We start from the raw sequence: 16,212 nt of genomic DNA on the forward strand, positions 1-16,212 counted from the left end.
TGTTTTCTCCAGTTTTTGGAAGATTGCGACGAAATTTTGTTTCAAAGTTTTCTGTTAATTTGACTTTATTACGCACTCAAAAGCAAAAACCCTATCATTCTAGCGTGAATAGAAGTGCAAAGGGTATAGTTTCACCCGACGTGATCTCCCACAAACTTGCATCCCCTATTTTTACCTCCTTTAGGATAAAATTTTCACAAACTTTGAATTTCGTATTTATTTATATCTAATTAAAAGCTTCAAAAATAAGTTTTAAGCTTCTAGTTTAAAAATGACGTAATTTCCATACAAACTTGCATCCCTTATTTCAACCACTTACAGCCCTTTTACGCTTTAAAAAGCTTATATCTTTTTTTCAAGCTCTAGACTATATATAGTATTGGTATAGATATCTATACCAAATTTCATTTAAATCGATTCTGCAGTTTAGGCGTGATTGCGTAACAGACAGGCAGAGTTATTTTCGCATTTATAACACTAGGATAAGAATAAGGATAAGGATTACACATCTAGGGAGCAAATTGTCAAACATAAGATATGAAACTTTTCCACTTGTTCCCGTGGTGTGAATACTACAGTAGAATCTCGATAACTTAAACCTCGGTAACATAAAAACCTCTGTTACTTCAAAAAATACTATGTTCCCTTCCCATCAGAGCCCAAAACCTCTATAACTTAAAAGACGCAACCTCTATAACTTAAATAAATAATCTCTGTATAGGCCCTCAGTAACTACATAGAAACATGTACATACCTCTATATTAACTAGGGTACATAGAAACATGTACATAACTCTATATTAACCTTTACCTAACATAGACACTTGATAACTTAAAACCTCTATAACTTAAAATATTTTGTGTTTCCCTTGGACTTTAACTTATCGAGATTCTACTGTATTTTTCTGCTCGAAGGAGGTGGAATGCGGCAACTTCGTTTAGCGCAGCGGAAAAGTTTTTTTTTTCATAACTTTAAGCGTCTAAGCTTTCGCACTCCAAAAAGCTCAGAAAACCGAAGCATACTATATTATATTCAGGAGGATCAAATCAATCATAGTATATGGTTTTTTTTTAAATTCGACGCGTAAATTAAAACACATGCGATGATGCGATTGTGTTTGTCATCATTCATAATGAAATTAATTTAATCTTCTTAGTACAACTGCTTATAGATGCCACTACTCCACTAGTTATAAATATCATTTCTCCACTACGTCTTATAGATGGCACTGCTCTACCTCTTAAAATATAAGTATAGTTCGATGTTAATAGATGGCTACACTTTCTAAACATATTGACAGTTGTCTTGTCTGTCAAAATTAGTGAAAATCTTTATTTAAAATGTCAATCCCAAAAAATGAGTAAGTAACAGTCATTTATTTGAGTATTTATAAATTAATCAAAGCTCTCTACATAATTTACTACCTTTCTAGTATTAAAATAACTGTAGGAGCAACTGTTTGTGAAGAATCGAAATTACGAGGTGATATTACAATTGGTGCGGGATGTATAATACATCCAAAAGCAACAATTCTTGCTGAAGCCGGTCCTATTGTAATTGGTGATGGATGTTTAATTGAAGAATTAGCAGTAATTATTCACAAGTAAATCAGGAATAACATAATTATACAATACAAATACTAAAAGAAAATTTTTTTTAGATTACCAATCGATGCACCAAAATTGAACGATGGAGAATCACCACCCATTTTACATATTGGGCCAAACAATGTGTTTGAAGTTGGTTGTGTGTGTGAATTATCTGAAAGTATTGGACAAAATAATGTTATAGAATGTAAGGCTTATGTAGGACCAAAGGTAAAAATTACCAATGGATGCATAATTGGGGCGGCTTGTCGAATCACTCGACCACAAACTATTAAGGAGAACATCATTATTTATGGCGAAGAATGTTTACAACGTGAAGGTCTCGATAAACCTACTGTAAGTATAATTTTCTGTAAGGTGATCCATGTATTATGTTTTGAAAAAAGACTATGTTTTACTTAAATTACCGATGTCGTTATTTCTACAAAAAATATGGCATATTTTTATCACTTTTGAAGCTTTTATATGAAAAATATCCCATGTATTTTTTAGCCGTATAAGTATCCACGAACTATCTATTTCATATTCGTTATATCGAAATGTACCAATTTTAATCCGTTTTATTTAGGAAACACTTATTATTTTTTAATTTCCGAACCAAAAAAAGAGGGATGTTATAAGTTTGGCCGCTATATATGTGTGTCTGTCTGTAACTCCTAAATGGATGAACCGATTTTGATTTTGGTGTTGTTTGAAACGTAATTTCACGGAGAATGTTCTTAGGTATGTTTTAAATGCGAGTTTAGGGTTCCATACCCGAAACATATGTCGGGAGTTTTTTAAATTTTGTAAATTTCTCTTGTTTTCCAAATTATATCAAAATTGGAACTATTCGTTCCAACACGGGATCGTTTGGAACCGACAAACCTTACTGTTCGTGAAGGGCTACACAGAGTGAATCTTAGTGTATATCTGAAGGTCGCCGGGAAACACTCGTGGCCATTTCTCCTAACATTGTTCCGATATAAATCATAAAATTATATTATTAATTCTATGGGTTTTCTAATTCTTATGATATAATTTTCTTTTTACAATGAGTTTCATTCAAATTTATGCATCAATTGTCATTTAACTAACTTAAATTGCATCTCATTCAGCGTCATTCAGCTGAAATTGCAGGAATGCTGAGTATGGCTTAGGCATGTTGCTTATCTGTCATGTGTCTAGGATATATTACCTCTCAGTCATATGGCTAACATAGCCTGAACCTAAGCCTTGCAATTGGCGTATCTTTCATCTCAGCCATATGGCTAGGAAGCATTGACTTGTTTTTTATAATTTGCATTTTAACCCTATAGTTTTTTTTTATATTTGCATTTTACTCATTTGACTGGATTAATTTTTTTGTCAGCTTTATGGCTAGGATTAATTGTTTCTCAGTGATACGGCTAAGGTAGATTTCATCTCTATGGGTACACTTGTAATCCGATTGATTATGCCTCCATATGCCATATGCATACAAATAAAATTAAAAAGGTTAAATAATATAATAAAGAAAACAGCACATGAAAGTATTGTGATGTTTAATATTTATACCAACAAAACTTCATTTATCAAAATAGTAAAAACGTATCATTGTAAACTAATAAATACACGGTAACCTATTTTAGATGATGGACCCAAATATATTCTAAAATACTTAAACTAGAAAAAAGTTTGGTGCAAAAAAATTATTCAGATTGAAGTGAGACGTCACATTCTGTCATCGGATTTGATCTGAGTCTTCTGGTTTAGATCCTAAACAGTAAGAGAAAGAATAACACTTTAAATTAGAAAGTTGAATCTCATAAAAAAATCTAACATTTTTTAGAAAATCGTTAACTTTCAGGCGAAATGAGACTAAAAATTATGATATTATTGCATTTAATCAAAAGCAAATACGATAGCTTTAGAAAAAATGTTTTAGACAAAAAGTTAGCAAGAACAATAAAAGTGATTCGTCCATGTTAATAACTTTTCAAGATAAGTTTCCAAGATCGTTTGAAGATGATGGTAAAATGACTTTGAAACTAGAATTGCAGGTCGAAGTCATGGATACAGGCGACTGCCCTCTGTTTCCCTTGACAACTTTTGGCTGAAGTATTTTTCTGCAGCGAGCGTGTCTTCTTTAGATTAAATGCAATAATGACATATTTTTAAGTCGCATTTCCTCCGAAAGCTAACGATTTTCGAAAAATGTTTTAAATAAAAAATGTTAGTTGATTATTAAAGCAACTCGGAGAACCAGATCTGATGTCAGAACATGATGTTCCCCTTCAATCTGATTAAACTTTGTACGAAATATTTTTTTGTAGGTTAAGATATTTGGGCCCATCAGTTAAAATGGGTTACCCTATATAATGAAAATCCGAGGAATTTTTGGACTCCTGAATATGTATTTTAAAATTAATTTTAATTGTGTACTTATTTCAGCCACAAACATTGCAAATTGACTTTTTATCAAGAGTTTTACCAAGTTATCATCATTTGAAGAGGCCTAACAGAAAAGTGAACTAAAAAAAGTGTATCTTTAAAATAATTTATGTATCGTTATTTCAATAATGCTACTTATTAATTTTATATCAGATAATAATTTAAACAAATAAACGTATTTATATGTAAAATATTTAAAATTAAGATTTTTTATTGACTTCAAATTGAGATATAATTATTCCAAAAATCAAAAATAACTGAATTCCGACAATATAGTAATAAAGAGCAATAAATTCTAAAGTAGAAAATTCCTTAGAAATTTTTACTAATTGATAATAAGAGTTAATTTTGAGAATTTTCTACTTTGTTTTATAATAAACTGTTTATTATGCCGGTTTTTCATTGAACGGACAAACAAATACAAAACTCAAACTCAAATAATAACTTCAGTTTTCGAAAACTTTTTGAAGACTGGTGTATTTTGCGACAGTTGAAAAATCCATATTTAATTATTATTATTATTATTATCTAACTGTCACGAAACACGCCAGTCTTCAAAAAGTCTGCGAAAATTTAAGTAATTGTTTAACTGTTAATAGTTTGAGACATATTTGGGTTTGTGCTTTGAGCTAGTGCGTATTTCGTCAGTCGGAACTTTAAGGTCGTCTTTCAAGTGACAGAAATACAATATTATATTCCTTTTGATTCAGTCAATATAGACGAAAAAAAGGCCGGACCTGGAAAAAATTACAATACTGACTCTGAGGTTATAGATCGTTAGGGGGGCATGTAAATAACTTTAAAAAAAATTAAGAGAATTTTTCGTTCCGCTGTTTTTGAGAAAATCCAAAAAAATGGGAAAAAAAAATTTGGAATGCGTTTTTCTCGGAATCTATTTGTTTAAGGGAAAAGTTTTTCAAATAAAAAATGTAGAAGACATAGTCAGCTACATTTTATGTCATTGGAGCAACGTCATACGAGTTAAATTACAAAAAGCAGGTGGCGTTAAAGTATCAAAAAAGGGTTTTTTCACGATTTTCATTAAGAAAAAATGATGTTTTTGTAAAAGTGTAAATGAGAAAGTTGTTTGACTCAAAATTAGCTTCAACTTTTATTTAAACAATTTTTTTGTAAAACTTACCGTAAGGTAACTTAACTTACTTACGGTAAGTTTTTCATAAAAATTGTTTAAATAAAAGTTGAAGCTAATTTTGAGTCAAACAACTTTCTCATTTACACTTTTACAAAAACATCATTTTTTCTTAATGAAAATCGTGAAAAAACCCTTTTTTGATACTTTAACGCCACCTACTTTTTGTAATTTAACTCGTATGACGTTGCTCCAATGACATAAAATGTAGCTGACAGTGTCTTCTACATTTTTTATTTGAAAAACTTTTCCCTTAAATCAATAGATTCCGAGAAAAACGCATTCCAAATTTTTTTTTCCCATTTTTTTGGATTTTTTCAAAAACAGCGGAACGAAAAATTCTCTTAATTTTTTTTTTAAGTTATTTACATGCCCCCCTAACGATCTATAACCTCAGAGTCAGTATTGTAATTTTTTCCAGTCAAAATGCCAGATTTACTGTACCATTTGAAGAATTCAACATACGCTCAATTAATGTTGGAAATTATTGAAAACTTATTATTGAAACTATTGAAATATTAAATTTTAACACCATTTAATTTATTAAAACTTAATTTATCAAAATATTAAAAACGTAACATGTGTCGTTTCATTCAATGAAAAAATTAGCTGAATCTTCCTTGGCGCTGACATCTTAGCGTTAAAATTCCATATCTTAAATATCGAATAAAAATATGAAATTATTGAAAGAAAATGATATAAATACGTAATTCAAGAATATTTTATGCCAGTTAAACCCTCAACAATACGCGTAAATTTTGTATGATACACAGACAATTTTTATCATTCAAAAAATTTTTAAATATTGGAAATTTTTTTACACAAATATGTTAAAATTAGTCTAAAAATGTTTTAAATTTCTTTGAGTTTGATTTTTAGAAACCCATATAAGCTGCAATAAAGGCTTAAAAACCCTGTAGAGAGTTTTATTGATATTTCTTGGTTAAAATAAAACTTTCTATCAATAAGAATAATAAGTATAAAAGTCAAATTCTAAAAAATCAGTAGAGTACCAAAAATCCGTTGAGAGAACTGTTCGTTTCAGAGATTAACGAAAATAAGCTAATAGTCAATTCCTAATTTGCTTGGACTAATATATGATGATTATTGAGTCCCGATTATCAAGACTCTACTGTAATATGAACTGTAAATCACGAATATCGAATGTACCTCTACATTCCATAATCAAGAATATGCAGTGCAGTACACTCTATACTACTCTAATAACAGACATCCGTAAGGTATAAATATGTTAAAAGCTCGGAATCCAGAGATAGTCAATGAATCTTTATAAACACTGTTCGACTGCATTCTCTAAAGCTTACTTAAAGAAGTTTAAAATAAAAATTTGTGCGATCTTGCCCAGGAGTTTTTCGTACCTTTCTTTTTATGTTATCAACATAAAAACTTGTGAATTCACCACGGGTACTAAAATTAATGCTTGCCGCTTTTCAATTATTTTATTTAGGTTCTGGTAACATGCTCTAAAAGTTTAGCAGTTACGGATATCTATTTTTTTAAATATTGCAATTTAAATGCAAAAACATTTTTCGAAAAATACAAAAAATGTCTTTATCGTTAAGTAACTCGAAAAAAATTACTTTACAGAATAAAGTTTAGGAGGTTAAATATTTTGCTAAAAAGAAGCTAAATTCTTTCCCTCAAAATTTTTCTGTGTAACTTTATTATTTAACGAAAAAGACATTTATTTTTTTGGAATTTTGCTAGAACTTTTTGAACATGTTGCCAGTACCTAAATAAAGTAAATTGAAAAGGGGCAAGCTTTAATTTTAGTTCCCGTTGTAAATTCATCAGTTTTTGTACATACATAAAAAAAAGGTAAGTAAAACTTTGTTTTCATTACAACTACGTCAATTTTCATGCAAACCATTTTCATGGTTTTTTATAGCACTTTAAAAAGTTACCATGTACTTTCTTCAAAAAACTTCAAATTTTTCAGTTATTTCACCTTAAATATTCCGAAATTCAATCGCCACTAACTCGAATTTATTGACTTTTCGAAATATACTTAAACGACTTTTTTTGCTTAGAATTCATCCTTCTATCGATTCCTGTTGTCATTTTAACATAAACTTTTACACCCTCAAGTAGGGTGGCCCCTACCCCCTGCGAAAGATCGCACAAATTTTTTTTTTTAACTTCTTTAATAAGCTTTAGAGAATGCAGCCGAACAGTTTTTATAAAGATTCATTGACCATCCCTGGATTCAGAGATATAAATCTAACGGCTATCCACAATAATTAGAAAAGTTGTTTTGGTTTTTGAAAGTATTACTTATTATTATTTTTTTTTTGAAAATTTTTTTACAAAATTACCAGTTGAAGCTACCTGAAAATGTTCAACTGCCTATCTTTTATATTTTTGGAAAAAAATGGGCACTAAAGATTTGTCCTAATTTGCGCCTCGCAGGTAAACAATGATGTTTCAAAGTTGTTTATTTTTCTATAAGAAACATTTTTTACATTTAAACTTTAGATCTATCTCTAACGGTTTACAAGATGACCCAAATGACCTATTTTGCTCATTTACGAACTCAAACTCACATTTTACGTCCTGAGCACGGTATAAGAATTGTCAACATGATATCTCTTTTCGTTTCTGAGTTATCGTGTTAACAGACAGATCGACATCAATGATGAAATGGAAAAACTTCAAACCAAATTCGATATGAGCATGAAATGTTTAGACAAATTTTTTGAAATAAAAGATGATCATACCGTTTGTTAGTTCTAGAAAATGCGATTGAAAAACTACACAACGTACATGAGTTTAAAAAAATTAATTTTTAAAAATGAGTAAAAAACAGACAGTTGAAGAATTATATAAACCTGCTCGTAAAAACTTTAAAAAAAAAGGAAAGGTATTGACGATATCTGGAAAGCAGACTTATGTGATGAATGCATATGTGAAAGAAAATCGAAGGAACAAGTATCTGTTAACTGTTATTGATACGATTTCAAAATATGCATGAGATATACCACTTAAAAGTGGTATAGCTTATACTTCAAAAATTATTCAAGAAGGTAGACAATATAAAAATTTGCAGGTAATGGAAAATAATTTTTTAACAACAAGTTCAGCTCCTTGATGAAAAAGTATATTATAAATCATATAGCTCAATGAAAACATCTCTTGTTGAGCGACTAAATCGCACACCTAAAGAAAAAATGTGGAAAAATTTCAGTTTGACTGGTTCATATAATTGGATAAAGTCATTATAATAAATGTTGTTTGATTATAATAATAGCTATCTGCCTGAGATGGATTTCATCACAGCCAAGTGACCGAGAAGATATGCATTCTTATCTTAGTCTAACTGATCCTAGCCGTAGGGCTGAGATACATTTCATCTCAGCCATACGACCGAGATGATATGCATCTTTATCTTTGTCTAACTCATCCTAGCCATAGGGCTGAGATAAATTTCATATCAGCCATATGGCCGAGATGATATGCTTCTTTAACTTTGTCTAACTCATCCTAGCCATAGGGCTGAGATACATTTCATCTCAGCCGTACGGCCGAGATGATATGTATCTTTATCTTTGTCTAACTCATCCTAGCCATAGGGCTGAGATACGTTTCATCTCAGCCATACGACCGAGATGATATGCTTCCTTATATTTGTCTAACTCATCCTAGCCATAGGGCTGAGATACATTTCATCTCAGCCGTACGGCCGAAATGATATGCATCTTTATCTTTGTCTAACTCATCCTAGCCATAGGGCTGAGATACATTTCATCTCAGCCATATGGCCGAGATGATATGCTTATTTATCTTTGTCTAACTGATCCTAGCCATAGGGCTGAGATACATTTCATCTCAGCCATACGACAGAGATGATATGCTTCCTTATCTTTGTCTTACTCATCCTAGCCATAGGGCTGAGATACATTTCATCTCAGCCGTACGGCCAAGATGATATGCTTCTTTAACTTAGGCTAAATCATGCTAGCCATAGGGCTGAGATACATTTCATCTCAGCCATATGGCCGAGATGATATGCTTCTTTAACTTTGTCTAACTCATCCTAGCCATAGAGCTGAGATACATTTCATCTCAGCCGTACGGCCGAGATGATATGCTCCCTTATCTTTGTCTAACTCATCCTAGCCATAGGGCTGAGATACATTTCATCTCAGCCGTACAACCGAGATGATATGTATCTTTATCTTTGTCTAACTCATTCTAGCCATAGGGCTGAGATACATTTCATCTCAGCCATATGGCCGAGATGATATGCTTATTTATCTTTGTCTAACTCATCCTAGCCATAGGGCTGAGATACATTTCATCTCAGCCGTACGGCCGAGATGATATGCTTCTTTAACTTAGGCTAAATCATGCTAGCCATAGGGCTGAGATACATTTCATCTCAGCCATATGGCCGAGATGATATGCTTCTTTAACTTTGTCTAACTCATTATAGCCATAGAGATGAGATACATTTCATCTCAGCCGTACGGCCGAGATGATATGCTTCCTTATCTTTGTCTAACTCATCCTAGCCATAGGGCTGAGATACATTTCATCTCAGCCGTACGGCCGAGATGATATGCTTCTTTAACTTTGTCTAAATCATGCTAGTCATAGGGCTGAGATACATTTCATCTCAGCCATATGGCCGAGATGATATGCTTATTTATCTTTGTCTAACTGATCCTAGCCATAGGGCTGAGATACATTTCATCTCAGCCATACGACAGAGATGATATGCTTCCTTATCTTTGTCTTACTCATCCTAGCCATCATTCTGAGATACATTTCATCTCAGCCATACGACCGAGATGATATGCTTCCTTATATTTGTCTAACTCATCCTAGCCATAGGGCTGAGATACATTTCATCTCAGCCGTACGGCCGAGATGATATGCTTCTTTAACTTAGGCTAAATCATGCTAGCCATAGGGCTGAGATACATTTCATCTCAGCCATATGGCCGAGATGATATGCTTCTTTAACTTTGTCTAACTCATCCTAGCCATAGAGCTGAGTTACATTTCATCTCAGCCGTACGGCCGAGGTGATATGCTCCCTTATCTTTGTCTAACTCATCCTAGCCATAGGGCTGAGATACATTTCATCTCAGCCGTACAGCCGAGATGATATATATCTTTATCTTTGTCTAACACATTCTAGCCATAGGGCTGAGATAGATTTCATCTCAGCCATATGGCCGAGATGATATGCTTATTTATCTTTGTCTAACTCATCCTAGCCATAGGGCTGAGATACATTTCATCTCAGCTGTACGGCCGAGATGATATGCTTCTTTAACTTAGGCTAAATCATGCTAGCCATAGGGCTGAGATACATTTCATCTCAGCCATATGGCCGAGATGATATGCTTCTTTAACTTTGTCTAACTCATCCTAGCCATAGAGCTGAGATACATTTCATCTCAGCCGTACGGCCGAGATTATATGCTTCCTCATCTTTGTCTAACTCATCCTAGCCATAGGGCTGAGATACATTTCATCTCAGCCGTACGGCCGAGATGATATGCATCTTTATCTTTGTCTAACTCATCCTAGCCATAGGGCTGAGATACATTTCATCTCAGCCATATGGCCGAGATGATATGCTTATTTATCTTTGTCTAACTGATCCTAGCCATAGGGCTGAGATACATTTCATCTCAGCCATACGACAGAGATGATATGCTTCCTTATCTTTGTCTTACTCATCCTAGTCATCATTCTGAGATACATTTCATCTCAGCCATACGACCGAGATGATATGCTTCCTTATCTTTGTCTAACTCATCCTAGCCATAGGGCTGAGATACATTTCATCTCAGCCGTACGGCCGAGATGATATGCTTCTTTAACTTATGCTAAATCATGCTAGCCATAGGGCTGAGATAAATTTCATATCAGCCATATGGCCGAGATAATATGCTTCTTTAACTTTGTCTAACTCATCCTAGCCATAGGGCTGAGATACATTTCATCTCAGCCGTACGGCCGAGATGATATGTATCTTTATCTTTGTCTAACTCATCCTAGCCATAGGGCTGAGATACGTTTCATCTCAGCCATACGACCGAGATAATATGCTTCCTTATCTTTGTCTTACTCATCCTAGCCATCATTCTGAGATACATTTCATCTCAGCCGTACGGCCGAGATGATATGCATCTTTATCTTTGTCTAACTCATTCTAGCCATAGGGCTGAGATACATTTCATCTCAGCCATATGGCCGAGATGATATGTTTATTTATCTTTGTCTAACTGATCCTAGCCATAGGGCTGAGATACATTTCATCTCAGCCATACGACAGAAATGATATGCTTCCTTATCTTTGTCTTACTCATCCTAGCCATCATTCTGAGATACATTTCATCTCAGCCGTACGGCCGAGATGATATGCATCTTTATCTTTGTCTAACTCATCCTAGCCATAGGGCTGAGATACATTTCATCTCAGCCGTACGGCCGAGATAATATGCTTCTTTAACTTTGTCTAAATCATGCTAGTCATAGGGCTGAGATACATTTCATCTCAGCCATATGGCCGAGATGATATGCTTCTTTATCTTGGTCTAACTGATCCTAGCCATAGGGCAGACATACATTTCATCTCAGCCATACGACCCAGATGATATGCTTCCTTATCTTTGTCTAACTCATCCTAGCCATAGGGCTGGGATACATTTCACCTCAACCTCATCTTTGTTTTAGAGACGGTCCAATGTAGTGACGGTCCAATCCAGCTATAGAGACGGTCAATCGACTTCAAATTTCTATGGTGAATGTTTTATTATATTCTTAATAGGTATACACAAATTTAGAATTATTAGTCGATATGCCCATACCGAGACAACAACCTTAAGTTTATGCCTAAATATTTGCGAGCACTTCATTTGTAAGCACATCAAAATACAACATTCGTCTCATCGCTATTTAAAATATTGGTATTTTCCAGTTGTAAAAAAATTATTTCAAAATCGTTTCTTTCCGAAGTTATTCGGTCAATATTATTTATTTGTTAAAAAATTAGTTTAAATAATATCCTACCGTGTTACCCACCGGCAACCTAAACTTTTTGGTTCAAGAGCATTTTTGAAACGGAATCCTGCAAAAATTTTCCATGCAAAAATTATTAATGCTCGGATTTTATCGGGTTAAAAATAATAAAATCTGATATGAGTGATACTTCCGGAAGTTTGTAAGCACCCATACCAAGATAGTTTTGAGTTTGGCATTAAAAAGCGTAAATAAAAAAAAAAAGTTGTTTCCTTAATAATGGATATTTTTGACCCCGTTTCAAACCATTCAAATAGATGTGCCAGACCATTCCGGCTAAAAATAATTGGTCGCCTGGATTTTTTATGAATAAATATGATATTTTGCACGAAAATTAATTAACACTGATCAAAGTTCACGATAACGGTAAGAAATTATAGACATTTAATAATATATATTTATTTAAAATATTTTTGGCAAATTAAATCCACGTCGACCAGGCACATTTTATTCGTAGAAGTGTTTACTTTTAATTTTATTAATCTTAATTAATCGCGGAGCATTCAGGATTGGTGGCTCTTCACCTATATTACATTTTACCAGATGCTAGCAGACAAACTCGGCGTTGCTCGGGTTAAAATACGCATGTTTAATGGTGTAAATAATATTTAGAGACTTCTGGTTAAAAGAATGTTCTAGAGAAGGGTTGTATTCTATTCTATTAGCTTATATTGTCCTTTTTCTTGTTAGAAAATCGTTTAATTTAATAAAATTTATATACAGACAGAATATTTTAATATAAATAATTTACTTTTAAATAACTTACTTAAAACCCTTGAAAAAACACTCAACTTGGTTGAAATTAAAAGATTTAAATTTTGAAAGAAGGCCCAGATAGTTCGTGTCCGGTTCTGGCTCCATAGTTCTACTTATCGTCGAGAGTTGGCGCTAACAGCTCTCGGCGGTCAGTTTATAGTTGATCATGATTATAGTTGTCGGTTTAAACAAATTTTCTAGATCATTTCTAGAACTTTCTATAATTTTCTAGAAAATTTCGAATCGATTTTGATCATTACACACATTTTGGAACTTTCTAGAACATTCCAGAAATTTGTTCTAAAAATTTCCGAAAGTTCGTTTTTACATGAGTAAGAAAAAGACAGATATATATTTTTCACATTTTTGCTACCCACAATCACCCACCGCAACCAAACTTCCTTACTTTCACCAGGAGACCAAGGGGTATTTACCGCCCCAACGGAAAGTTGATTGGAGTTGGTGGTCATAGAGAAAATCCTGTCTTCACGTACAAACATTATCATTTTATATACATATTATATTTATATACAGAATACATCCGTTTAGTAATGCATCTAAGCGAGAGGTATTATATACATGTATTCAACATTAGTTGTAAGACGCTTGGAGAGTGGGAGTTTTTTAGTTACAGATAACTAGTAAGTTCATTAAAACTCCCACTCTCTGCATGCATACAACAGAAGATCTGTCGTATCGTATCTGTAGTCTTACAACACTTGTATATCATACCTCTCGCTTAGATGCATTACTAAACGGATGTATTCTGTCATACTACAGATATGCATATGCCTAGATGGTACAAACACACATTTTTTTTTTTTTTTTTTTTTAATTCCTAATTTTCTATTATCAGTTCTTAAAAGAACTATAAATAGATCTAGTGACTAAAATGTTAACTTTAACGGTAATCTACCCACTGGTGTTCACACTGTCACACTTGTCCAAGAGTTTGATCACTTCAGAGTTTGGATGCTGCTCAATGCGTGTCAGGTATCTATCACTGAAACGCGCAATTTCTTCACGCACTGTGGTCACTTCGAGACTTCGGTGAATATCGTCATTACGTACATACCACGGGGAATCACTAATTGTTCGTAACACTTTTGAATGAAATCTTTGCAGAATTTCGATATTACTATTGCTAGCACATCCCCATAGCTGAATGCCATAGGTCCACACAGGTTTAAGTATTGTTTTATACACTAACACTTTATTGTTCAATGATAGCTTAGAATTTTGACCCAAGAGCCAGTACAAATTAGAAAATTTCAAGTTTAGCTGTTTTCTTTTCGACCAGATGTGTTTACGCCAAGTGAGTCTTCTATCAAGGTGTATACCTAGATATTTGACTTCATTTGACTGTGGAAAACAGACACCGTTCATTATAACAGCTGGACACGTTTCTTTTCTCAAAGTGAACGTTACTTGAACGGATTTCATCTCATTAACTTGAATACGCCACTTATTCAACCAATGTTGTATTTTATCGATACTTGTCTGCAGTTTTTGAGTAGCTGAATTTGGATCTACATCAATCGATAGAATCGCAGTATCATCCGCAAATGTAGCTGTTACGTTTGTGTCATCGACCGGTAGATCCGCGGTATAGATTAAATAAAGAGTTGGGCCCAGAACACTGCCTTGAGGTACACCAGATTGGATAGGAAACAAGTCAGAAAGTTCTTCTTGAATTTTGACTTGGAAGTATCTGTCTTCTAAGTATGATTTTAAAACACAGAAATAAGAACTTGGGATTTGATGTTTTAATTTGTACAACAGGCCCGGATGCCATACTTTATCAAAGGCTTTGCTGACGTCAAGGAATGCTGCTGTACAATATTTTTTTTCTTGAAAACTTTTCGTAATCGTATTTACTATACGGTGCACTTGTTCAAAAAAACAAACACACATGGTATACTCAATTGCACAAAAAATGCATCAGATAACATATAATATTATATGTAAAAAGTGAATTTTTCATGCAATTAAGTATACATATGTATATTTATATATTAGATTTACTTATTAATTATTATGTGGACTACGTTACCAATTACAAGAAAATAATCTTAAATTACGTCTACCCTCTTTTATATTAAGTATGTTTTAATATATGTGATGGATAGTTATGTTAACACATTTTTTCAGAGTTTTTTTAGGCAATGTAGACAAAAAGATTATGTTTTTGTTGTTAATTTTTCGGAAACATGGTTAATAGGTACAAACTTCTTCATTGGGCATACCTTATGAATTTTATGTGGGATATGTTAACACATAATGCACAAACGAAAATTTTTTATCAAAATAATTTTTTAAATTAGAAGGTACTTATGTTTTTTTTTAGTTGAAGACCCTTTAATGTAACATACTTCCCGTATAACATAAATGTATGATTCCTATGTTGCGGCAGACTTATGCCGCTGCCCGTTTGACGCAGTATACTGCTACTATGAAACCTAATGCAAGCATTGTACTTGCATTAGTTGCTTCATTGCATGTGACGCGACTATACTACGTCAGACGCTTGTATCAGCCTCAGCATAGGAATCAAACCTTAATTAAAGTATGATTATATGCATTTACAACTAAATTTCGATTTTCACAAATTTCCCGGAATGCAATTTTCCTAATTTGCATTATAATTTTCTAAATTTAATAAATGCAATTATTTTATGTGCTTAATGTTTACCCAAATACTAACGTAAACATATGTGAAAAATGATCACATTTGTGAACTTATGAACATAAAACTTATACCCTCCAAATTCATTATTTTCAAATTTTTTTGCATCGATTCGATTTTTCGTGAAAATTCAATTGACAATATTATTAAAAATATACATTAAACTAATATAAATAAGACTATTATAAGACTATTTAATTTATAAGACCATTATTAGAAACATTATTGAAGTGTATGGTCATGTCTACACTAGTATACATTTTAACATTTTTTGATATTATGGCATTGGGTAACCTTACTCGCAGCAACGAGCGTCTCGTTTTAATTTTAATGTTTATATTAAGCTATCCTTTTCTAAACATGTTTTATACGTTATGTTTAAGTGTTTTTTATATATGCTACATACCCTTGTATATGTATATATATACCTATCTCAACTAGAGTAATAGTGTTTCGTTCTACAATGTTACAACTTTGTGTACTACTCGCGGAGTTAGTTTTATGAAATTTAGGGTATATAAGCATGTATTTTACCGGCAGTAAGT

General features: G+C 32.9%; 1 protein-coding gene across 1 annotated transcript; it reads left to right on the top strand.

Moving 5' to 3' along the window:
* The first annotated feature begins 1,278 nt into the window (after nucleotides 1-1,278).
* Nucleotides 1,279-4,133, top strand: LOC123300736 (dynactin subunit 6). Its single transcript, XM_044883377.1, has 4 exons — nucleotides 1,279-1,360; nucleotides 1,433-1,603; nucleotides 1,661-1,943; nucleotides 4,020-4,133. Exons 1-4 carry the CDS (start codon nucleotides 1,341-1,343, stop codon nucleotides 4,101-4,103), a joined length of 558 nt encoding a protein of 185 aa, XP_044739312.1. The 5' UTR covers nucleotides 1,279-1,340; the 3' UTR covers nucleotides 4,104-4,133.
* Nucleotides 4,134-16,212: the final 12,079 nt, after the last annotated feature.

This window comes from Chrysoperla carnea, chromosome 5, assembly GCF_905475395.1.
Source record: "Chrysoperla carnea chromosome 5, inChrCarn1.1, whole genome shotgun sequence".
Lineage (NCBI taxonomy): Eukaryota > Metazoa > Arthropoda > Insecta > Neuroptera > Chrysopidae > Chrysoperla > Chrysoperla carnea.

Coding starts and splice junctions, on each gene's coding strand:
- LOC123300736 (XM_044883377.1), top strand. CDS start 1,341: ATGTCAATCCCAAAAAATGA. Junction 1,361..1,432: donor ATGTCAATCCCAAAAAATGA/GTAAGTAACAGT, acceptor CTACCTTTCTAG/TATTAAAATAACTGTAGGAG. Junction 1,944..4,019: donor AAGGTCTCGATAAACCTACT/GTAAGTATAATT, acceptor TACTTATTTCAG/CCACAAACATTGCAAATTGA.